Here is a 26,790-nt window from a genome sequence, read left to right on the forward strand (position 1 = left end):
GTTATGAGTATTTCTGTTTTTGAATTTGGCGCGCTGCAATTTCACTGGCTGTTGTCAAATCAATCCCGTTAACGGGATTAGAGTGGGAAGGGATCACTAGGGATCCTAAGAGGTTTTAATGCTGTCACTATTCACGGCTTTATTAAGTGTGCCTGCATAGGCCACAGAAAAATGTTGTCACATATTTTAGAATGTAATAATAATTTGAATATCCATGCATTGAATAAAAACACAATTATTCATGAATTGGTTGATTTCTATTGGACAATTTTTGCATGTTTTTATTTTGGGGGGCGGGGTTCTATATTAGGCCCTGTATTAGGCCCTGTATGAAGTGCTTGAAAAATGTACCTTGTCAAAGTCGGTATGAACCCTGTTTATAGGATGCGCAGTCCTAGACCTGTGTTGTCCCACAGTCCTAGACCTGTGTTGTCCCACAGTCCTAGACCTGTGTTGTCCCACAGTCCTAGACCTATGTTGTGGTAAGTCTCCCTGGATAAGAGCGTCTGTTAAGTGACTAACATGTAAACTGATTAAACTGTGTACCTCTGTGCGGTGGTAGTGATGGCGTCCACTATCTCCATGATGCGATGCAGGGCGGAGTCAGCGCCTATGGTCATGTCTGTCCCACAGAAGTCATTGTCTATAGATCCAACCAACCCTACGATGTTCAGGTGATCATGCTGCTTCGCTAGGGTGTCGGTGATCCGGCCTGCAGGGGGCGCACGCACACACACACACACACACACACAGTGTAAAAATACTGGATGCCATATCCAAACCCAAAATATGGTGAAATGACTCAGAAAAGCCAAGGATCTATGAAGCATAATGTGTTCATTACAGAATAAGTATTTCATTAAGAGAGAGAGAGTGTGTGTGTGGGTGTGTACCTTTCTGAACCAGTTCAGCCAGCAGTCCAGTCCACTCGGTCCTGAAGATGTTAGCTCCGGTGAGGCTGCCGTCTCCTCCACACACACACAGATTGGTGATGCCTCTCTTCACCAGGTTAAAGGCTGCTGCCAGGCGACCGTCCCGCGTGGTGAAGACCTTACAGCGAGCACTGCCGATCACCGTGCCACCCTGAGGGAGAGACCGAAGGAGGTCACAGTCACCAGTATCTATGCGCCAGGGATCTAGGGTCAGTCTGTCCTATCTGGTGTAAATTCTCCTGCATTATCTGGTGTCCTGTGTGAACTGAAGTTCTCTCTCTCCCTCTCTCCCTCTCTCCCTCCCTCCCTGAGATGGTATGTTATACTATAGAGTACACTCCAGCAAAGAAGAATGCAGTCAACCTATGGCACACAGAAACAGCAGATTTTCAATCAAAGCAAATATATTTAGCAGGGCTGAGGTAGCAATAGTTAACATCACAGTTGCACACTAAAAGCCTACCTAATTTTGTAACAATGCGGAACTCTGCAGGTGCACGGCCAATGGAGATGTTGGATTGACTATGCAGCGGTTTTCAATGAAAAACAGCATTCCAGACTAATAGTTAACAACTGCATTGTAATGGAAAGCACCATGGCAATGTATACAACCATGGCAATGTATACAACCATGGCAATGTATACAACCATGGCAATGTATACAACCATGGCAATGTATACAACCATGGCAATGTATACAACCATGGCAATGTATACAACCATGGCAATGGATAACAGTAGACCCACACATAACATGTACAGGCTATACAACACAGCATTCATTGGACAGAGAGGGACATTCAGTCCGCCTTCACACAGCATTAGGACAACTCTGAGAACAAACATTTAACTGATAATGCCCGAGAAGACGGTGTTTGGAGGAGGTGTGGGGCATTATCACATTTATACAATGGGTTACCAACATATTAAAATAATGTACATATATTCATTACAAAAGTTATTTTGATTAATTTATTCATACTATTTCATCCTTCCACAATATATAGTTCCACCTCAAATCTGGGGTTGCTTCCCAAGCCGCCTGGTCGTTTATTCTATCGGTTCGGTTGCCAGGGACGCGACCCAGTCGTTCAGTCTTTTTGTTCTGTATCTATGGACGCGACCCAGTCGTTCAGTCTTGTTGTTCTGTATCTATGGACGCGACCCAGTCGTTCAGTCTTGTTGTTCTGTATCTATGGACGCGACCCAGTCGTTCAGTCTTTTGTTCTGTATCTATGGACGCGACCCAGTCGTTCAGTCTTTATGTTCTGTATCACCGTGGGTATGAGGTGCCTCTCCTTGTATGCATCTCTGTTTCACCGTGGGTATGAGGTGCCTCTCCTTGTATGCATCTCTGTTTCACCGTGGGTATGAGGTGCCTCTCCTTGTTGCATCTCTGTTTCTACGCCAAACATGCCAATGCTGTATCTGACCAAAACATTCCATTTTGGTCCCATCTGACTAGAGCACCTTCTTCCAGTCATAATTTAAATTACGTTTGGCTCCAAGCGCTTGCGTCTGTGTCTTGTGGTCAGAAAGGGCTTTCTTCTGGCAACCCTTCCAAAGAGCCTGTGGTTGTGGAGGTGGAGTCTGATGGTGCTTTCTTCTGGCAACCCTTCCAAAGAGCCTGTGGTTGTGGAGGTGGCGTCTGATGGTGCTTTTTCAAACCCGGTGATCTTTTGAATGTTTTAATAATTGCCCTGACAGTGCTCAGTGGTATAGTCAATCGTTTGTGGATCTTCTTGTAGCCATTACCAGATATATGAAGGTCTACGACCATCTGTCTCTTTTGAACTGCCAGTTCTGTTATTTTCTTCATGGTGTTGGATGACAAAGGGATATTGCATGTGTGTTACCTCATTTTGATACCCTAGTGAAACAGGAAGTAATGTAATGGCTCAATATAGTTCCTTAAGACTTAGATAAACTTAAATAAGTGGAATTTAATTTGTGGTTTAATTTTGGTAGATGTTATTTACAATAATTTTTAAGGGTGCCATTAATTGTGAAACCTTGATTTGGAGGACAATGATTTTTTATTAAATCAATAAATTATTTTGTTGGGTTCCATTGAAACATTAATAAAGTACAGTATTTATCACGTTGGTGTTTTGAGTCTCTCTCTATAATTATAGTGTTTATATTTGTTTAAGCATTGTTTGTGCATTGCCAGTCAGGGGTGCCAGTAATTTTGGAGCCTGCTGTATCTATGGACGCGACCCAGTCGTTCTGTATCTATGGCGACCCAGTCGTTCTGTATCTATGGCGACCCAGTCGTTCTGTATCTATGGCGACCCTGTCGTTCTGTATCTATGGCGACCCAGTCGTTCTGTATCTATGGCGACCCAGTCGTTCTGTATCTATGGACGCGACCCAGTCGTTCGTTCTAAATGTTCCATTGCCATACTGGCTGGCAACGTTCTTATCCCTTGCCTGCTAGCGAGCCAGCTAAATAAGGCTAACTCATGGTCGCGTCAGAAAGTGCAGCCAGAATAACAGCAAAGTGTCTGCATTTGCAAACGGTTTCCTAGTGACATTTACTTGGATACATCCATAACAATGAGCTAATTAGGTGTGATTTCACCTGGCATAGGAAATGTGCTCTCTCGTCAGGACACTGTTGTTCACAGGAGCTAGCCAACAACACAGCTAACACAATCATTTCAAACTGAAGCTGGAAAAACTGCAAACTAGCTGCACTTCATTTTGTTTGACCTTTTTTTGTATATACAGTGCATTCGGCAAATATTGAGACCTCTTGACTTCTTCCACAATTTGTTACGTTTTGTTACATTACAGCCTTATTCTTAATAACAATTTAAAAATGTATATATTTAGCAAGTCGGTTAACAAATTCTTATTTACAATGATGGCCTACACCGGCCAAATCGGGGCGATGCTTGGCCAATTAAGCGCAGCCCTATGGGACTCCCAATCACGGCTGGATGTGATTCAGCCTGGATTCGAACCAGGGTGACTATAGTGCCTGTGCCTTAGTGCCTGTGCTACTCGGGAGCCCATCTAAATGGACTAAATTGTTTTCCCCCACTCAAATCGACACACAATATCCCATAATGACATCACAATACCCCACAATGACATCACAATACACCATAATGACATCACAATACACCATAATGACATCACAATACACCATAATGACATCACAATACCCCACAATGACATCACAATACCCCATAACGACAAAGCAAAAACAGGTTTGTAGATATTCTTACAAATTTAGAAACAAAAAAATCCTGAAATATCACATTTACATAAGTATTCAGACCCTTTACTCAGTACTTTGTTGAAGCACCTTTGGCAGCGATTACAACCTCGAGTCTTCTTGGCTATGACGCTACAAGCTTGGCACACCTGTATTTGGGGAGTTTATCTGATTCTTCTCTGCAGATCCTCTCAAGCTCTGTCAGGTTGGATGGGGAGTGTTTCTGCACAGCTATTTTCAGGTCTCTCCAGAGATGTTTGATCAGGTTCAAGTCCGGACTCTGGCTGGGCCACTCAAGGACATTCAGAGACCTGCGTTGTCTTGGCTGTATGCTTAGGGTCGTTGTCGTGTTGGAAGGTGAACCTTTGCCCAGTCTGAGATCCTGAGATCTCTGGAGCAGGTTTTCATCAGACATCTCTGTACTTTGCTCCCTTCATATTTGCCTCAATCCTGACTAGTCTCCCAGTCCCTGAAAAACATCCCCACTGCATGATGCTGCCACCACCATGCTTCACCGTAGGGATGGTGCCTTTTTTCCTCCAGACGTGACGCTTGGCATTCAGGCCAAAGACTTCAATCAAGGTTACATCAGAGCAGAGATTCTTGTTTCTCATGGTCTGAGAGTCCTTTAGGTGCCTTTTGGCAAACTCCAAGCGGGCTGTCATGTGTCTTTTACTGAGGAGTGGCTTCCGTCTGGCCACCCTACCATAAAGGCCTGATTGGTGGAATGCTGCAGTGAGGGTTGTCCTTCTGGAAGGTTCTCCCATCTCCACATAGGAACTCTGTCAGAGAGACCATCGGGTTCTTGGTCTCCTCCCTGACCAAGGCCCTTCTCCCCAATTGCTCAGTTTGGTCCAGTTGGCCAGCTCTTAAGAGTCTTGGTGGTTCCAAACTTCTTCCATTTAAAAATGGGATTGGAGAATTGAAGAATTAGGGCTCCTGAGTGGCGCGGCAGTCTAAGGCACTGCCATCTCAGTGCAAGAGACATCACTACAGTCCCTGGTTCGGATCCAGGCTGTATCATATCTGGTCGTGATTGGGAGTCCCATAGCACAATTGGCCTAGCGTCATCCGGGTTTGGCTTGCCTAGTTAAATAAAAGGATCATTTTTTTTATTTTTTTTTATTAAGAATGGAGGCCACTGTGTTCTTGGGGACCTTCAATGCTGCAGAAATGTTTTGGTACCTTTTCCCAGATCTGTGCCTCGACACAATCCTGTCTCTGAGCTCTACGGACAATTCCTTCCACCTCATGGCTTGGTGTTTGCGCTGACATGCACTGTCAACTGTGAGTCTCATAGGTCCTGAATACTTGTAAATAAGGTATCTTTTTTTACATTTTATAAATTACAACAAAAAAAAAAACTGTCCTCGCTTTGTCATTATGTGGTATTGTGTGTAGCTTGATGAGGGAAAGACATAATTTAATAAATTTTAGTATAAGGCTGTAACGTAACAAAATGTGGAAAAAGGGTCTGAATACTTTCCAAATTAACTATATGCATAAAAATTATGACAGCCGATTCATGATTTCGACTGGCTGGGAAACGCTGCCTGCCTGTCTGTCTCATCACAACACAGACATCTGGAGATCAAATTTGAACATTGAAGCAATTTTGAAAATCTTACATTTTTTTATTTAACATTTATTTAATTGGGCAAGTCAGTTAAGAACAAATTCTTATTTACAATGACGGCCTACCCAGGCCAAAGCTGTACGACGCTGGGCCAAATGTGCGCTGACCTATGGGACTCCCGATCACGGCCGGTTGTGATACAGCCTGGAATCGAACCAAGGTCTGTAGTGACGTCTCTAGCACTGAGCTACAGTGCCTTAGACCGCTGTGTCACTCGGGAGCCCATTTGAACATATGTCAGAAGTGGGATACGTCGGAGAGACAGACAGCAAGGTTTAAACAAATCTCCGCTTTTGAAAACAAAATGTTAGGCGAAAAGAAATGTGAGATAATGTCAAGACGCTTTTTATAGTGGAGATCTGTTTCAAGTTGTATAAATTGCCTGGCTGGGCTGATGAGACAGTGGAATGCGCAGTCAGATGGAACAGAGTAAATAGGCATTTCAACGTCATAGATTTAGCCGGTGGTAACTTGTGGAATAGAGACCGACTGAAATGCAGTTTTAACCAATCAGCATTCAGGATCAGAACCCCCCGTTTGTATAACATTCAACAATACAAACACACACACAAAAAAAACACTAAATTAGACTGCTTTAAAACATTGATAAGAGTATAAAAATACACTAGAACATAAGATGCTATTTATCTACTGACGAGAGACTGATGATATAGGCTCCAGCACCACACACAGAAAGAACTTACCATCTGCAGAACTAGACCGGCAGGGAGGGAGAGAACAGAGAAGAGATAGTGAGCTCCAACAGTATTGGGACAGTGACAATTTTTGTTGTTGTTTTGGCTCTGTACTCCAACACTTTGGATTTGAAATGAAAGGTTAAAGTGCCAGCTTTAATTTGAGAATATTTTAATCCATGTCAGGTGAACCGTTTAGAAATTAAAGCACTTTTTGTACATAGTCCTCCCCATTTTAGGGAACCAAAAGTATTTGGACAAATTCACAATGTGTGTATTAAAGCAGTAAAAAGTGTAGTATTTGGTTCCATATTCACACAAACAAGAAAATGCACATCCTGTGGTGGCACCCATAGTGGCTGGTGATTTTCATATCACCTGTGCAACTAGAGGTGAAAAAACAACCATAGATCACCTTTAGTCCACACATACAAAGCCCTCCCTCACCTTCTACTTGGCAAATCCGACCATAACTCTATCCTCATGCTTCCTGCTAAAAAGAAAAAAACTCAAACAGGAAGTATTAGTGACTTGCTCAATTCAGAGGTGTTCCGATAAAGTGGATGCTGAGCTACAGGACTGCTTCGCTAGCAAAGACTGGAATATGTTCCAGGATTCATTCAATATCATTGACTAGTGTACCACATCAGTCACCGGCTTCATTAAAAAGTGCATAGATGACGTCATGCCCACAGTGACCGTACGTACATATCCCAACCAGAAGCTATGGATTACAGGCAAAGTCCGCACTGAGCTAAAGGCTAGAGCTGACACTTTCAAAGAGCTGCTAGCCATCAAGCTAACAAATATGTTTTTTTTGTCGCACTGCTTTGCTTTATATTGGCCAGGTCGCAGTTGTAAATGAGAACTTGTTCTCAACTGGCCTACCTGGTTAAATAAAAATAAGATAGCTGCTTGGATTTTCCCGATTTGGGACTGCCTCTTCTCATGGAGGCGAATGCTTCCTGAGTTCTAGGAGTTGTGTTTGCTATGCTATTTTCCGGGACACTGTGGACCAACCGGATTTTCAATGCAACAACGACCTACTTGAGGAGGACTATCGATTGGACTGAGCTTTCTACCCTAAGAAAGCAAATCGCAGCTTTCCACAACTTGCTGGGGAAACCACGGCCACCTACCTTCTCCTTCTCTACACCTCAGGCTGAACGTAGTTCTGATATGCTGAGAGTTTCCCTGCCCTGTTACCACTCTTTGACCGACTGACCAGTGCTTCACAGGGACCTCTCACCGGGAAAGTCTCCCCCGCCTGTGGAAAATGGACTGACGCTTCTAGAGGACCTACTGGATGCCTACTAGAGGACCTACAGATTTCTATCCAGCAATGGAACAACGTCATCTGCTGGAGGCAGCGGTCAATGTGGAACTGATTGTGATTCTTTGGCTTTGGGAATCCAGACATCAGTTTTTCCACCCTCTGAGGATGCCGCGCATTCATCCTATACCCTATTTCCAACCCAGGGGATTCTCCTTCGGGTTCAGATCTTCAGACCGTATAGTGTCTGAGACTCCGGCGCCTTCCTCAGCCACGATGAAATCTATGGCTGGCTCGGTTCCATCGGGCCACACCTCCCCTCAGTCCTCAAAGGTCTCCACTTGAGACAAAACAAAACATTCAGACCTCCCCAGGCATTTCACCAGCTGTCAGCATCGGTAGCTCTATGGTAAGAAACATCTTGGTTCCTTGGGAAAAACACCTGTGCTATCCTCGAGCACGAGCACAGGAAAACTGTGCTTAACAAGTCATATAATTATTTTCGTGGACTCACTCTGTATGCAATAATAATGTTAAACATGATTGAAACGTGAAATTCAAACACAAAGACCAGGGAGGTTTTCCAAGGCCTCGCAAAGAGGGCACCTATTGGTAGATGGCTAAAACATGAGGCCAATGGTGACTTTAAAACAGTTCCAGGGTTTAATGGCCGTAATAGAAAACTGAGGAAGGATCAACAACATGGTAGTTACTCCATTTAGTACATTTACATGTCAGTCATTTAGCAGACGTTCTTATCCAGACAGACTGACAGTTAGTGAGTCATGTAGCAGACGTTCTTATCCAGACAGACTGACAGTTAGTGAGTCATTTAGCAGACGTTCTTATCCAGACAGACTGACAGTTAGTGAGTCATTTAGCAGACGTTCTTATCAAGACAGACTGACAGTTAGTGAGTCATTTAGCAGACGTTCTTATCAAGACAGACTTACAGTTAGTGAGTCATTTAGCAGACGTTCTGTTCTTATCCAGACAGACTTACAGTTAGTGAGTCATTTAGCAGACACACTTATCCAGAGAGACTTACATTCTGCTGTCCTAGCTTCAGGGGAAAGATGGGCAGGAACAACTCTGCTGTCCTAGCTTCAGGGGGAAGAAGGGCAGGAACAACTCTGCTGTCCTAGCTTCAGGGGGAAGAAGGGCAGGAACAACTCTGCTGTCCTATCTTCAGGGGGAAGAAGGGCAGGAACAACTCTGCTGTCCTAGCTTCAGGGGGAAGAAGGGCAGGAACTCTGCTGTCCTAGCTTCAGGGGGAAGGGCAGGAACTCTGCTGTCCTAGCTTCAGGGGGAAGAAGGGCAGGAACTCTGCTGTCCTAGCTTCAGGGGAAAGATGGGCAGGAACTCTGCTGTCCTAGCTTCAGGGGGGAAGATGGACAGGGACTCTGCTGTCCTAGCTTCAGGGGGGAAGATGGACAGGGACTCTGCTGTCCTAGCTTCAGGGGGTAGAAGGGCAATAACTCTGCTGTCCTAGCTTTAGGAAAAGCTAGCTTCAACATTGGGGTCCCAGGAAAAACAAGATCTTGGACTGGGCTGAGCAGGAGCTGCCCTCTCATAGGTGTGGGAGACCTGAGGTGGCAGAACAGAGTGATCGGGTTGGGGTGTAGGGTCCCACAATACTAATATGACTGATAGAGTGAAAACGAAGCGTGTACAGAACAAACATATTCCTAAACATGCATCTCGTTTGCAACAAGGCACTAAAGTAATACTGCAAAAACAATGGCTAAGCAATTCATTTTTTTGTCCCGAATACAAAGTGGTATGTTTGGGGCAAATCCAATACAACACATTATTGAGTACTCTCTATATTTTCAAGCATTGTGGTGCAGCATGTTATGGGCATGCTTGTAATTGTTAAGGACTTAGGAGTTTTTCAGGATAAAAAAGAAACTGAATAGAGCTAAGCTAAGCACATGCAAAATCCTAGAGGAAAATCTGGTTCAGTCTGCTTTCCACCAGACACTGGGAGAGAAATTCACGTTTCAGCAGGACAATAATCTAAAACACAAGGCCAAATCTCCACTGGAGTTGCATACGAAGAAGAGTGAATGTTCCTGAGTGGCAGAGTTACAGTTCAGATCTGATTGAAAATCAATGACGTCAACGTGTCTAGCAATGACAAACAACCAATTTGACAGAGCTTGGAAGAATTTTGAAAATAATAATGGGCAAATGTTGCACAATCCTGGCGTGGAAAGCTCTACGCAGAAAGACTCACAGCTGTAAATCGTGGCCAAAGGTGACTCTAACCTGTATTGACTCAGAGGGTTGAATACTTATCTAATCAAGATACAGTACACACACACAGATTTATTTTTCATTAATTCTTAACAAATGTTCAAATTTTTCTTCCACTTTGACATTACAGAATATTTTGTGTGAATCGTTGATAAAAAATGACAATTAAGTCAATTTAAATCCCACTTTGTAACAACAAAATGTGGAAAAAGTCAAGCAGAGTAAATACCGTCAGAAGGCACTGTAACAACTTGTAGAAACAAGGCTCAAGAAATCAATAACTTGCTAGCAACAGATAACATTCATAAAGTGACTATCTCTGAAACACACTGAGATAACACCCTTCACGATAGCAATACATGGTTACAACATCTACAGAAAAGGAATGCCAATGGGGGTGGTGTTGCTGTTTATATTCAGATTCATATTCCCGTAAAGTTTAGAGGATCTCATGTCAAATGCTGTTTTAGTAACATGTCTACAGGTTCTCCTGCTTCACCTAAAGCCTTGTGGGAAATTGCTTTAGACCACCAAGTAAATATGGATAATGTGTGAAATGCTTGATAATGTATGTGATATCATTAGAGAGGTATATTTTCTGGGTGACCTATATTGACTGGCATTCATTAAGGTGTCCACTCAAGAAAAATATAGAACATGTAACCAGTGGATGCAACCTGGTTCATGTTTTCAGTCAACCTACCAGGGTAGTTACAAACAGCACAGGAATGAGATTATCAACATGTATTGATCACATCTTTACTAATGCTACAGAAATTAGCTATAGTAGCCATATCAAGGTAAACCAAAGTTCCAAAGGCTCTTATAGGTGTATAAGAGGTCATACAAGACGTTTTGTACTGATTCCTATGTTGAAGATGTAAATAATATTTGTTGGTTCGTGGTGTGTAATGAGGAGCAACCAGACGCTGCTGGTCTGTGGTGTGTAATGAGGAGCAACCAGACGCTGCTGGTCTGTGGTGTGTAATGAGGAGCAACCAGACGCTGCTGGTCTGTGGTGTGTAATGAGGAGCAACCAGACGCTGCTGGTCTGTGGTGTGTAATGAGGAGCAACCAGACGCTGCACTTGACACATTTAAGAAACAACTTATTCCAGTTACTAATTACCCATTAAGAAAATGACTGTAAAAACAGTTAAATCCCTGTGGGTTGATGAGGAATTGAAACATTGTATGGTTGAGAGGGATGAGGCAAAAGGAATGGCAAATAAGTCTGGCAGCCCAACTGATTGGCAAACGTACTGCAAAAACAGTAACTTACATAGTGATTCATATGTTGAAGATGTAAATAATATTTTCTGGACTGTGGTGTATAATGGGACACAACCCGACACTGCAATTATAGCATTTAAGAAATTGCTTATTCCAGTTACTAATAAGCATTCACACATTAAAAAAAGTACTGTAAAAACTTAAATCCATAAAAATGTGTATGGTTGAAAAGGATGAGGCAAAAGCAATGGCAAATAGGTCTGGCAGCAGAGCCAATAGGCTGCAGCCTTTCCGTTAGCTGGCAATTGGCTTTCGGGAAAAAAAGTAAATGAAAGGCGGACAAAAAAAGCAAAAGTCTGGTTCATCCTTGGTAGCAATTTCCAAACGTCTGAATGTACCACGTTCATCTGTACAATCAATAGTACGGAAGTATAAACACCATGGGACCACGCAGCCGTCATACCACTCAGGAAGGAGACGTGTTCTGTCTCCTAGAGATGAACGTACTTTGGTGCGAAAAGTGCAAATCAATCCCAGAACAGCAGCAAAGGATTGTGAAGATGCTGGAGGAAACAGGTACAAAAGTATCTATATCCACAGTAAAACGATTCGACATAACCTGAAAGGCTGCTTAGCAAGGAAGAAGCCCCTGCTCCAAATCCACCATAAAAAAGCCAGATTACGGTTTGCAACTGCACATGGGGACAAAGATCGTACGTTTTGGAGAAATGTCCTCTGGTCTGATGAAACAAAAATATAACTGTTTGGCCATAATGACCATCGTTATGTTTGGAGGAAAAAGGGGGAGGTTTGCAAGCAGAAGAACACCATCCCAACCGTGAAGCACGATGGTGGCAGCATCAAAATGTGGGAGTGCTTTGCTGCAGGATGGACTGGTGCACTTCACAAAATAGATGGCTTCATGAGGTAGAAAAATTATGTGGATATATTGAAGCAACATCTCAAGACATCAGTCTGGAAGTTAAAGCTTGGTCGCAAATGGGTCTTCCAAATGGACAATGACCCCAAGCATACTTCCAAGGTTGTGGCGAAATGGCTTAAGGACAACAAAGTCAAGGTATTGGAGTGGTCATCACAAAGCCCAGACCTCAATCATATAGAACGTTTGTGGGCAGAACTGAAAAAAGCGTGTGCGAGCAAGGAGGCCTACAAACCTGACTCAGTTACACCAGCTCTGTCAGGATGAAGGGGCCAAAATTCACCCAACTTATTGTGGGAAGCTTGTGGAAGGGTACCCGAAACGTTTGACCCAAGTTAAACAATTTAAAGGCAATGCTACCAAATACTAATTGAGTGTATGTAAACTTCTGACCCACTGGGAATGTGATGAAAGAAATTAAAGCTGAAATAAATAATTCTCTACTATTATTCTGACATTTCACATTCGTAAAATAAAGTGGTTATCCTAACTGACCTAAAACAGGGAATTTTCTAGGATTAAATAGCACTCATGTCTGTAGCCATGAAGTTCTTTGAAAGGCTAGTCATGGCTCACATCAACATCATGCCAGAAACCCTAGACCCACTCCAAAACGCATACCACCCCAACAGATCCACAGATGACGTAATCTCAATCGCACTCCACACTGCCCTTTCCCACCTGGACAAAAGGAACAGCTATGTGAGAATTCTGTTCATTGACAAAAGCTCAGCGTTCAACACCATATTACCCAAAAAGATCATCACTAAGCTAAGGACCCTGGGACTAAACACCTCCCTCTGCAACTGGATGCTTCCTGACGGGCCGCCCCCAGGTGGTAAGAGTAGGTAACAACACATCCGCCACGTTGATCCTCAACACAGGGGCCCCTCAGGGGTGCGTGCTCAGTCCCCTCCTGTACTCCCAGTTCACACATGACTACATTCCATCTCATATTGCTGAAATAAACAGCAAACCTGGTTTCAAAAAACAGATAAAGCAACACCTCACGGCACAACGCCTCTCCCCTATTGGACCCAGATAGTTTGTGTGTATGTATTGATATGTAGGCTACATGTGCCTTATTTTATTCATTTTTAATTGATATCGTTCTGTCCTTGAACTGTTCCTGTCTATTAAAGTTATGTATTATGTTTCATGTTCTGTGTGGACCCCAGGAAGGATTAAGGGTTCCCCAGGAATTCCTATCACTGTGATGCCTTAAAACACACACGGACGCAGCGGTCTAACTATTTAACTGTACTAACAGGCAGCTAATTTTCAATATCGCTAATCGGTATCTTTTTGGTAAGGAAAATATTGGATATCGGTATCGGCCAAAAAAGGTCATATCAGTGCATCACTAGTCCTCAGGCCTGGAGGGAAGCCAAAGTAATTCTGCTATTCGCAAGAGTGGTAAAGTGGCCTTTACTGGTTCTAACAGCAGACCTATCAGCTTGCTGCCAGTTCTTAGCAAAAATGGTGTTTGACCAAATACAATGCTATTTCTCTGTAAACAAATTTACTTTCATACTTTCAGCATGCTTATAGAGAAGGGCACTCAATATGTGCTGCACTGACACAAATAACTGATGATTGGTTGAAAGAATTTGATAATAAGAAGATTGTGGGAGCTGTACTGTTAGATTTCAGTGCAGCCTTTGATATTATTGACCACAGCCAGTTGTTGAGAAAACGTAAAGTATGTGTTATGGCTTTTCAACCTCTGCCATATAGTGTATCCAGAGCCATCTATCAGATAGAACTCAAAAGGTTTTCTTTAATGGAAGTTTCTCTAATATGTAACATGTAAAGTATGGTGTACCGCAGGGCAGCTCTCTAGGCCCTCTACTCTTTTCTATTTTTACCAATGACCTGTCACTGGCATTAAACAAAGCATGTGATGATTCAACCATATACACATCAGCAACCACAGCTAATGAAGTCACTGAAACCCTTAAAGAGTTGCAGTCTGTTTTGGAATGGGTGGCCAGCAATAAACTGGTCCTGAACATCTCTAAAACTAAGAGCATTGTATTTGGTACAAATCATTCCCTAAGTTTTAGACTTCAGCTGAATCTAGTAATGAATGGTGTGGCTATTGAACAAGTTGAGGAGACTAAATTACTTGGCGTTACCTTAGATTGTCAACTGTCATGGTCAAAACATATAGATTTCATGGTTGTAAAGATGGGGAGAGGTCTGGCCGTAATGAAGAGATGCTCTGCTTTTTTGACACCACACTCCACAAAGCAAGTCCTGCAGGCTCTAGTGTTGTCTAATCTTGATTATTGTCCAGTCATGTGGTCCAGTGCTGCAGGGAAAGACCTAGTTAAGCTGCAGCTGGTCCAGAACAGAGCGACACGTCTTGCTCTTCATTGTAATCAGAGGGCTGATATAAATACTATGCATGCCAGTCTCTCTTGGCTAAGAGTTGAGGCTGACTGCATCACTTAATTTTACCCTCCCCCTTCCCACAGTCCCCAAATCCTGAACAAATTCAAGAAAGCGTACAGTATTATATCGAGCCCGTACTACGTTCCATGTCATATTGCTAAAATAAACAGCAAACCTGGTTTCAAAAAACAGATAAAGCAACACCTCACGGCACAACGCCTCTCCCATGTTGGACCCAGATAGTTTGTGTGTATGTATTGATATGTAGGCTACGTGTGCCTTATTTTATTCATTTTTTAAATTAATGTAGTTCTGTCCTTGAGCTGTTCTTGTCTGTTAATGTTCTGTATTATGTCATTCTGTATTATGTTTCATGTTCTGTGTGGAACCCAGGAAGAGTAGCTACTGCTTTTGCAACAGCTAATAGGGATCCTAATAAAATACCAAACACCTGTCGTATTCAGCGAGTGACAAATATATTAGATCTAACCAATAGCAACCTGGACTATCTCTTTGACTCATCACATATGCAGCTGCTACTGTTTATTATCAATCCTGTTGCCTAGTCACTTTAGCCCTACCTAAACTGAGTGTACAAAACATTAGGAACACCTGCTCTTTCATGACAGACTGACCAGGTGAATCCAGGTGAAAGCAATGATCCCTTATTGATGTTACTTGTTAAATCCACTTCAATCATTGTAGATGAAGAGGAGGAGACAGGTTAAAGAAGGATGTTTAAGCCTTGAGACATGGATTGTGTATGTGTGCCATTCAGAGGGTGAGTGGGCAAGACTAAAGATTTGTGTTTTTGAACAGGGTATGGTAGTAGGGGCCAGGCGCACCGTTTTGAGTGTGTCTAGACCTGCAACGCTGCTGGACAGTTTCCCGTGTGAACCAAGAATAATCCATCACCCAAAGGTCATCCAGCCAACTTGACACAACTGTGGGTAAGAATTGGAGTCAACATCCCTGTGGAACGCTTTCAACACCTTGTAGAGTACATGCCCTGACAAATTGAGGCTGTTCTGAGTGCAAAAGGGGTTGCAACTCAATATTAGGAAGGTGTTCCTAATGTTTTGTACACTCAGTGTATGTGTACATATCTACCTCAACTACGTGGTACCCCTGCACAAAGACTCAGTACTGGTACCCAGTGTACATTTCATCATGTCACCACTATAAGACCCTCAATATTTATTGGAAAGGAGCATCAAGCCCATCACTGTGCACTATCACCACCCTGTGAAGTTCATCAAGCTCATCACTGTGCACTATCACCACCCTGTGAAGTTCATCAAGCCCATCACTGTGCTCTTTCACCACCCTGTGAAGTTCATCAAGCCCATCACTGTACTCTTTCACCACCCTGTGAAGTTCATCAAGCCCATCACTGTACTCTTTCACCACCCTGTGAAGTTCATCAAGCTCATCACTGTACTCTTTCACCACCCTGTGAAGTTCATCAAGCTCATCACTGTGCACTATCACCACCCTGTGAAGTTCATCAAGCTCATCACTGTGCACTATCACCACCCTGTGAAGTTCATCAAGCCCATCACTGTGCTCTTTCACCACCCTGTGAAGTTCATCAAGCCCATCACTGTACTCTTTCACCACCCTGTGAAGTTCATCAAGCCCATCACTGTACTCTTTCACCACCCTGTGAAGTTCATCAAGCTCATCACTGTGCTCTTTCACCACCCTGTGAAGTTCATCAGTTATTTCATCTGTAGCCTAATAAACTACATGGTTTCCCGATTCGTAGTGGGAGGACCACACAACGTTACCTTCCATGTGATGGTTATTATATCAATATTTGTACATAAAGGCTTTTCCACCGTCCCTTTTCACATAATTAAATGTTACTGAGTCTTAAAGATAGCATCATGTCGAATGAACAAATTATCACAGCTTTCGTGATTTTTGTATTTATACGATACGACTTTACTCTCGTGAAAACTAGACACGTGGTTACTGTCCCAATACTTCTGGACCTCACTGTATATGGAGAGAAAGAGTTAAAGCAAAACAGATGCTGAAGAGACATGTTATGACGATCAGAGAAAGAGACACAGTTCATCATCTTGACCCGCTGACACAGTAGGTGATCAATTCAAATATTCATCCCTTCGTCACCATGACAGCTCAGGCTAGGGGTGTACTGGGCATGCTGCCCTTTATGCCAGGTCGCCCTCGAAAAATTGGTTTTTAATCTCAATTTTTTTATTTAACTAGGCAAGTCAGTTAAGAACAAATTCAAATGTTCAATGACTGCCTAGGAACAGTGGGTTAACTGCCTGTTCAGGGGCAGAATGACAGATTTGTACCTTGTCAGCTCGGGGATTCGATCTTCCAACCTTTTGGTTACAAATCCAACGCTCTAACCATTAGGTTACCTGCCGCCCCAATGGGTTTTGCCTGGTTAAATAAAGGTTAAAATTTCGAAAATGCAGAAAATCTGGCATTTCAGACAAGTGCCAGTTGGGCGGGAATTATTATTTTTCCTATTGGGTATTGTTTATTTTAGCACAATTCTAATGATCTGGCGAATAATGGGGGCCTCAAGGAAGAAAATGGTCCAGTGTGGTAGAAATGCCAGAGCTGACTTCTGGTCCCGGTCTGTTGACCATCCCATGTAAAACGGCTCTGATCATGACTCCTGACACCAGTAGAGTTTAGGCTTCTCTTTCAGAGTAGCTAGGTCACTGTTACCTGCTGTATGATGTTGGTGACACTCTGCCAGTGGGCCAGCTTGATGTTGTCCCCTCCATCCACCAGACCCTGGTAGCCCTGAGAGGAAAATATCAATCAATCAATCAATCAGATCAATACTGGTCATGATGGAGGAGAACATCCTAAGACACAGGCTAACTAACTTTAAGACACAGGCTAACTAACTGTAAGACACAGGCTAACTAACTGTAAGATACAGGCTAACTAACTGTAAGATACAGGCTAACTAACTGTAAGACACAGGCTAACTAACTGTAAGACACAGGCTAACTAACTGTAAGACACAGGCTAACTAACTGTAAGACACAGGCTAACTAACTGTAAGACACAGGCTAACTAACTGTAAGACACAGGCTAACTAACTGTAAGACACAGGCTAACTAACTGTAAGACACAGGCTAACTAACTGTAAGACACAGGCTAACTAACTGTAAGATACAGGCTAACTAACTAAGATACAAGCTAACTAACTGTAAGACACAGGCTAACTAACTGTAAGATGCAGGCTAACTAACTGTAAGATACAGGCTAACTATAAGATACAGGCTAACTGTAAGATACAGGCTAACTGTAAGATACAGGCTAACTAACTAAGATACAGGCTAACTAACTAAGATACAAGCTAACTAACTGTAAGACACAGGCTAACTAACTGTAAGATGCAGGCTAACTAACTGTAAGATACAGGCTAACTATAAGATACAGGCTAACTGTAAGATACAGGCTAACTGTAAGATACAGGCTAACTAACTAAGATACAGGCTAACTAACTAAGATACAAGCTAACTAACTGTAAGACACAGGCTAACTAACTGTAAGATGCAGGCTAACTAACTGTAAGATGCAGGCTAACTAACTGTAAGATACAGGCTAACTATAAGATACAGGCTAACTGTAAGATACAGGCTAACTAACTGTAAGACACAAGCTAACGGTAAGACACAGGGTAATGAACGATGTGTTTTAAAACTGGTGTGTTGTAAAATAGATGGTGATTGGATAATAGTACCTCATATACGAGATACATCTTGGCTCCAACAAATATCCCCATCCGGGTCACAGCGCGGACAGCTGCATTCATTCCTGGATATCAGAGGGTCAGATTACAAACTGCAATAACAAATACATCTGTCATACTATATATTTCTTTGATCATATATTGTTTAATATCGGGGTGCAGGTAGCCTAGTGGTCAGAGCGTTGGGACAGTAATGAGGCCATGCTCATAAAAAATGTCTATACTCGTCATTTTAAAAAATATTGTATTAACCTTTTATTTAACTACGCAAGTCAGTTAAGAACAAATTCTTATTTACGATGACATTATCTGTCAGTGCAGCTTTTGAGTCAACATGTTGAAATGTAAGTTACTGGAATCTGGCTTACTGTGAGGTCAATAACTCAATTACATCTGGCTTACTGTGAGGTCAATAACTCTGAATTATATCATCATGTGCTAACAAAATGTTCTATAGTAATAGCAAGCTAACCAAGTTTACCTCCGTCCTTCTCATCTTGGCACTCTCGCCCTCAGGGAATGAGCAGTCACCCCATGCGCGCCGGAATATACCAGAACTGCTGGTTTTAGGCAGCATTAAAAAGGCAGGGCAGTCCGGGGCTCATGTTTGGAGTATTGCAGTGTAGCCTAGTTTGTTTTACACCATCCCAGCAGGGCAGAATACTCGGAGCTGAGACAAAGGCGGCAGGGTAGCCTAGTGGTTAGAGCGTTGGACTAGTAACCGGAAGGTTGCGAGTTCAAACCCCCGAGCTGACAAGGTACAAATCTGTCGTTCTGCCCCTGAACAGGCAGTTAACCCACTGTTCCCAGGCCGTCATTGAAAATAAGAATTTGTTCTTAACTGACTTGCCTGGTTAAATAAAGGTAAAATAAAAAAAAATAAAAAAAAATCATTCGGGCCTAAAACCCCAGAAAGCCCAGGTCTGGTGACGTCAATGACAAGCTAGTGTGAAAGTGAAAAAAATGTAACAAAATATTAGAGGTCGACCGATTAATCGGAATTGCAGGAGACCGCATGTTTTTGTTGCAGGCCGTGTCAGTGGCACTGTATTGTCCTCAAAGCGGGCAAAAAAGTTGTTTAGTCTGCCTGGGAGCAAGACATCCTGGTCCGTGACTGGGCTGGATTTCTTCCTGTAGTCCGTGATTGACTGTAGACCCTGCCACATGCCTCTTGTGTCTGAGCCGTTGAATTGAGATTCTACTTTGTCTCTGTACTGACGCTTAGCTTGTTTGATAGCCTTGCGGAGGGAATAGCTGCACTGTTTGTATTCGGTCATGTTACCAGACACCTTGCCCTGATAAAGCAGTGGTTCGCGCTTTCAGTTTCACGCGAATGCTGCCATCAATCCACGGTTTCTGGATAGGGAATGTTTTAATCGTTGCTATGGGAACGACATCTTCAACGCAAGTTCTAATGAACTCGCGCTTCGAGGGTAGCTGTTGTCGATGTGTTCCTGGTTCGAGCCCAGGTAGGGGCGAGGAGAGGGACGGAAGCTATACTGTTACACTGGCAATACTAAAGTGCCTATAAGGACATCCAATAGTCAAAGGTATATGAAATACAAATGGTATAGAGAGAAACAGTCTAATAATAACAACAACCTAAAACTTCTTACCTGGGAATATTGAAGTCTCATGTTAAAAGGAACCACCAGCTTTCATATGTTCTCATGTTCTGAGCAAGGAACTTAAACGTTAGCTTTTTTACATAGCACATATTGCACTTTTACTTTCTTCTCCAACACTATGTTTTTGCATTATTTAAACCAAATGGAACATGTTTCATTATTTATGTGAGACTACATAGATTTTATTGATGTATTATATGAAGTGAACTGAATGACCACTTTTGGTTTATGTTGCAATTGTCATTATTACAAATAAATAAATACATTTAAAAAAATATTGGCCGATTAATCAGCTTTTTTTTGGTCCTCCAATAATCAGTATCGGTATCGGCGTTGAAAAATCATAATCGGTCGACCTCTACAAAATATAGCTAGCTCTCTCTTGCTCTCTTTCTGCTGCTTCTCCTTGTTAAAAACTGTTCAACTATTGTCTCTCGCTCTCTCTCCGAGTCAACTACTACCTGTTATATACACTGCAGTGCTAGCTATCTGTAGTTTATGCTTTCAGTACTAGATTCATTCTGTGATCTTTTGATTGGGTGGACAACATGTCAGTTCATGCTGCAAGAAATCTGATAGGTTGAAGGATGTCCTCCGGAAGTTGTTATAATTACTGTGTAAGTCTATGGAAGGGGTTGAGAAACATGAGGCTCCTAGGTTTTGTATTGAAGTCAATGTACCCACAGGAGGACGGAAAATAGCTGTCCTCCAGCTACAGAGTGCTGTCTTCGCTGCAAACCAGTTATTTGTTGACATTAACATATTTAGTAAAGTTTAATCTAAAAAGCCTAACTTTAAGGTTTCACTAATTCACTAAGGCAACCTGCCTAACTCACATCCGTAGCCATGAAGTGCTTTGAGAGGCTGGTAATGGCTCATATCAAAACCCATTATCCCAGAAACCTTAGACCCACTCCAATTTGCATACCGCCCAAACAGATCCACAGATGATGCAATCTCTATTGCACTCCACACTGCACTTTCCCACCTGGACAAAAGGAACACCTATGTGAGATTGCTATTCATTGACTACAGCTCAGCGTTCAACACCATAGTGCCCTCAAAGCTCATCACTAAGCTAAGGATCCTGGGACTAAATACCTCCCTCTGCAACTGGATCCTGGACTTCCTGACGGGCCACCCCCAGGTGGTGAGGGTAGGTAGCAACACATCTGCCACACTGGTCCTCATCACTGGTGCCCCTCAGGGTGCGTGCTCAGTCCCCTCCTGTACTCCCTGTTCATCCATGAATGCATGGCCACGCACACCATCATTAAGTTTGCAGACGACACAACAGTGTGCAAAACTAAAGCGCAAACCACTGCTTTTAATCAGGGCAGGTGACCAGAAACATGACCGAAACCAAACAGTGTAGCTATTCCCTCCGCAAGGCAATCAAACAAGCTAAGCGGCAGTATAGAGACAAAGTAGAGTCGCAATTCAACGGCTCAGACACGAGAGGCATGTGGCAGGGTCTACAGTCAATCACGGATTACAAAAAGAAAACCAGCCCTGTCGCGGACAGGATGTCTTGCTCCCAGACAGACTAAACAACTTCTTTGCTCGCTTTGAGGACAATACAGTACCACTGACACGGCCCGCTACAAAACCTGCGGGCTCTCCTTCCCTGCAGCCGACGTGAGCAAAACATTTAAACGTGTTAACCCTCGCAAGGCTGCAGGCCCAGACGGCATCCCTAACCGCGTCCTCAGAGCATGCGCAGACCAGCTGGCTGGTGTGTTTACGGACATATTCAATCAATCCTTATCCCAGTCTGCTGTTCCCACATACTTCAAGAGGGCCACCATTGTTCCTGTTCCCAAGAAAGCTAAAGTAAATGAGCTAAATGACTATCGCCCCGCCCTGTAGCACTCACCTCCGTCATCATGAAGTGCTTTGAGAGACTAGTCAAGGACCATATCACCTCCACCCTACCTGACACCCTAGACCCACTCCAATTTGCTTACCGCCCCAATAGTTCCACAGATGACGCACACTGCCCTATCCCATCTGGACAAGAGGAATACCTGTGAGAATGCTAAGCATTTAACACCATAGTACCCTCCAAACTCGTCATCAAGCTCGAGACCCTGGGTCTTGACCCCGCCCTGTGCAACTGGGTCCTGGACTTCCTGACGGGCCGCCCCCAGGTGGTGAGGGTGGGTAACAACATCTCCACCCCGGCCTAAAGGGAGGAGGTGAGGGCCCTCGGAGTGTGGCGTCAGGAAAATAACCTCACACTCAACGTCAACAAAACAAAGGAGATGATCGTGGACTTCAGGAAACAACAGAGGGAGCATCCCCCTATCCACATCGACAGGATAGTAGTGGAGAGGGTAGAAAGTTATGTTCCTCAGCGTACACATCACGGACAAACTGAAATGATCCAACCACGCAGACAGCGTGGTGAAGAAGGCGCAGCAGCGGCTTGTCACCAAAAGCACTCACAAACTTTTACAGATGCACAATCGAGAGCATCCTGTCGGGCTGTATCACAGCCTGGTACTGCAACACAACTGTAAGGCTCTCCACTCTGCCCACAACTGTAAGGCTCTCCAGAGGGTAGTGAGGTCTGCAAAATGCATCACCGGGGCAAACTACCTGCCCTCCAGGACTACCTGCCCTCCTACACCACCCGATGTCACAGGAAGGCCAAAAAGATCATCAAGGACAACAACCACCCAAGACACTGCCTGTTCACCCCGCTATTTAAAAAAAATATGTATATATATTTTACGTTAATTTAACTTTAATTTAATTTAAGTCAGTTGATTAAGAAGAAATTCATAATTTCAATGACGGCCTAGGAATAGTGGGTTAACTGCCTTGTTCAGGGGCAGAATGACAGATTTGTACCTTGTCAGCTCGGGGAACTTGCAACCTTTCGGTTATTAATCCAATGCTCTAACCACTAGGCTACCCTGCCGCCCCCGCTATCATCCAGAAGGCGAGGTCAGTACAGGTGCATCAAAGCTGGGACCGAGAGACTGAAAAACAGCTTCTATCTCAAGGCCATCAGACTGTTAAACAGGCACCACTAACATTGAGTGGCTGCTGCCAACACACTGACTCAACTCCAGCCACTTTAATAATGGAAACATTGATGTAATAAATGTATCACTAGCCACTTTAAACAACGCCACTTCATATAATGTTTACATACCCTACATTACTCATCTCATATGTATATATTGTACTCTATACCATCTACTGCATCTTGCCTATGCCGTTCTATACCATCACTCATTCATTCATATATATATATATTTTTTTTTTATGTACATATTCTTATTCATTCCTTTACACTTTTGTGTATAAGGTAGTTGTTGTGAAATTGTTAGGTTAGATTACCTGCTGGATATTACTGCATTGTCGGAACTAGAAGCACAAGCATTTCGCTACACTCGCATTAACATCTGCTAACCTTTGTATGTGACAAAAAAACATTTGATTTGATTTGATAGGCCTGATCACCGACATCAACGAGACATCCTATAGGGAGAAAGTCAGAGACCTGGCAGGGTGGTGCCAGAATAACAACCTATCCCTCAATGTAACCAAGACTAAGGAGATTATTGTGGACTACAGGAAAAGAGGACTGAGCACGCCCCCATTCTCATCGACGAGGCTGTAGTGCGGGCAGGTTGAGAGCTTCAAGTTCCTTGGTGTCCACATCACCAACAAACTAGAATGGTCCAAACACACCAAGACAATCGTGAAGAGGGCACGACAAAGCCTATTCCCCCTCAGGAGACTGAAAAGATTTGGCATGGGTCCTCAGATCCTCAAAAGGTTCTACAGCTGCAACACCGAGAGCATCCTGACTGCTGACAGTCAGGATGCAACTGCTCGGCCTCCGACCACAAGGCACTACAGAGGGTAGTGCATACGGCCCAGTACATCACTGGGGCCAAGCTTCCAGGACCTCTATACCAGGCGGTGTCAGAGAAAGGCCCTAAAAATGGTCAAAGACCCCAGCCACCCCAGTCATAGACTGTTCTCTCTACTACCGCATGGCAAGCGGTACCGGAGTGCCAGGTCTAGGACAAAAAGGCTTCTCAACAGTTTTTAACCCCAAACCAAAAGACTCAAGAACAGGTAGTCAAATGGCTACCCAGACTATCTGCATTGTGTCCCGCCACGCCCCAACCCCTCTTTTACGCTACTGCTACTCTCTCATAATTACATAACATAACCATAATTTGCAAATAAATTCATTAAAAATCCTACAATGTGATTTTCTGGATTTTTTTTCTCATTTTGTCTGTCATAGTTGAAGTGTACCTATGATGAAAATTACAGGCCTCTCTCATCTTTTTAAGTGGAAGAACTTGCACAATTGGTGTCTGACTAAATACTTTTTTGCCCCACTGTAGCCTCTCTACTGTATACAGCCCCTCTACTGTATACAGCCCCTCTACTGTATACAGCCCCTCTACTGTATACAGCCCCTCTACTGTACACAGCCTCGCTACTGTACACAGCCTCGCTACTGTATATAGCCTCGCTACTGTCATTTTTCACTCTCTTTTTGAATTTTTTAGTTATCGATTGTTCACTTAATACGTTTTTTTTACTTAAAATTGAATTGTTGGTTAGAGTCTGAAATTCACTGAGTAGGATGGTCCTCCACTGTTTAGTTCTGTAGTAGGCTGAGTCTGTAACCTTAACGGTCCCTGATCAAACATGCAAAGGTAATGCAATGAATGGCTCCTCCTCTCTTCTACCTGATATCCTGCACGTATGGCCCAATACACACACACGTAGACGTAGACGCGCAATGGGGGTGCGCTTGTCTAGCTCGCCCGGTGCGAAATGTTGCCAGAGTTGACACTTTTCACAGCATTATATTAGTCCTAAACATGAAATCCGCCAACCCGGCGTACAGAGTGATCTCAATCAAGCGCACCTTCAGTTTTAGCAGCGCTTCCACAAACATTTTGCAAACTGATTATATTAAAACGATCGACGGATGAAGACACACAACCAGAAGATTACGACTTTTACAACATTATAAGTGGAACGAGTCATTTCTGTCAAAATGCACGAAAACACATTTATTGGATAACATTATCAAGCCCTCGTTCTTTCCTTTAGCTGTCAAAACCCCATGTCAACAACTCGCGTAAAATAAAAGTAGTTTAAAATCATGATCAAAGTCAAATAACTAGCAGTTAACATATGACCGACGACCTGTAGGGATTATGCAACTAACACAACGTAGCCCTAGTTGATAAATAGCTGGACAGATGTTTGTCCCTTCCCCTAATCATCCCGTACCTTGTGCATCTCCACCACTTGTCAACAAGGCGATAGCTTTCCCAGCGCCGGTCATCTTCAGTCTCTCTAAATCCGACATGTTGGCAGCGGTGGAATACGGATCAACCTCGACTGGAGAAATTCTGTCAAATAATAACTCTTCTCGTTAAAATACAAGTTACAGGCTCATGCAGCAAGTTCTGTGGGTGACTTTCCTTGTGTTGGCTGACCGTCTATTGAAATGACTCCGCCCAAACAAGATTTCACAATATGGGAAGGTGTGGTCGTCTTTCTGATAGCCTCCTCCTCCTCCTCCTCCTTCTTCTTCGATGAGGTTTAACGGTGGTTGGCATCCAAAAAATGTTGCATTACCGCCACTCACTAGACTGGAGTATAACTCCCTTCCACGTTGCTTGAAAATTAACATGAATAAATCAACAAATACCCTACCTTCTAACCCTACACTAAAACCCCCCACCCTACTCCACTATTTAAATACCCTGCCATCTAACCCTACACTCACTAAACCCCTGACCCTACTCCACTATTTAAATACCCTACCATCTAACCCTACACTAAAACCCCTGACCCTACTCCACTATTTAAATACCCTACCATCTAATTCTACACTAAAACCCCCCACCCTACTCCACTATTTAAATACCCTACCATCTAACCCTACACTAAAACCCCTGACCCTACTCCACTATTTAAATACCCTACCATCTAACCCTACACTAAAACCCCTGACCCTACTCCACTATTTAAATACCCTACCATCTAACCCTACACTAAAACCCCTGACCCTACTCCACTATTTAAATACCCTACCATCTAACCCTACACTAAAACCCCTGACCCTACTCCACTATTTAAATACCCTACCATCTAACCCTACACTAAACCCCCCCACCCTACTCCACTATTTAAATACCCTACCATCTAACCCTACACTAAAACCCCCACCCTACTCCACTATTTAAATACCCTACCATCTAACCCTACACTCACTAAAACCCCCCACCCTACTCCACTATTTAAATACCCTACCATCTAACCCTACACTAAAACCCCTGACCCTACTCCACTATTTAAATACCCTACCATCTAACCCTACACTAAAACCTCTGACCCTACTCCACTATTTAAATACCCTACCATCTAACCCTACACTAAACCCCCCCACCCTACTCCACTATTTAAATACCCTACCATCTAACCCTACACTCACTAAACCCCCCACCCTACTCCACTATTTAAATACCCTACCATCTAACCCTACACTCACTAACAACCCCCCACCCTACTCCACTATTTAAATACCCTACCATCTAACCCTACACTAAAACCCCTGACCCTACTCCACTATTTAAATTACCTACCATCTAACCCTACACTCACTAACAACCCCCCCAACCTACTCCACTATTTAAATACCCTACCATCTAACCCTACACTCACTAAACCCCTCACCCTACTCCACTATTTAAATACCCTACCATCTACCATCTAACCCTACACTAAAACCCACCATCTTCCATGGTGTCCTCCCATGAACA

General features: G+C 43.3%; 1 protein-coding gene across 1 annotated transcript in view; it reads right to left on the bottom strand.

The window, feature by feature from the left end:
• pfkla (phosphofructokinase, liver a) overlaps positions 1-25,562 on the bottom strand; it is a 66,381-nt gene extending 40,819 nt beyond the window's left edge. Inside the window, exons 1-5 of the mRNA XM_036959534.2 lie at positions 25,253-25,562; positions 18,336-18,409; positions 17,306-17,383; positions 894-1,083; positions 547-712 (exon numbers count right to left, since the gene is read on the bottom strand). Of these exons, the coding sequence (XP_036815429.2) occupies positions 547-712; positions 894-1,083; positions 17,306-17,383; positions 18,336-18,409; positions 25,253-25,331 (587 nt within the window). The 5' untranslated portion in view covers positions 25,332-25,562. The remainder of the gene's footprint in view (positions 1-546; positions 713-893; positions 1,084-17,305; positions 17,384-18,335; positions 18,410-25,252) is intronic.
• Positions 25,563-26,790: the final 1,228 nt, after the last annotated feature.

The sequence above is a fragment of the Oncorhynchus mykiss genome, chromosome 22 (genome assembly GCF_057628025.1).
Source record: "Oncorhynchus mykiss isolate SJ-2025 chromosome 22, ASM5762802v1, whole genome shotgun sequence".
NCBI classification, from domain to species: Eukaryota; Metazoa; Chordata; class Actinopteri; order Salmoniformes; family Salmonidae; genus Oncorhynchus; species Oncorhynchus mykiss.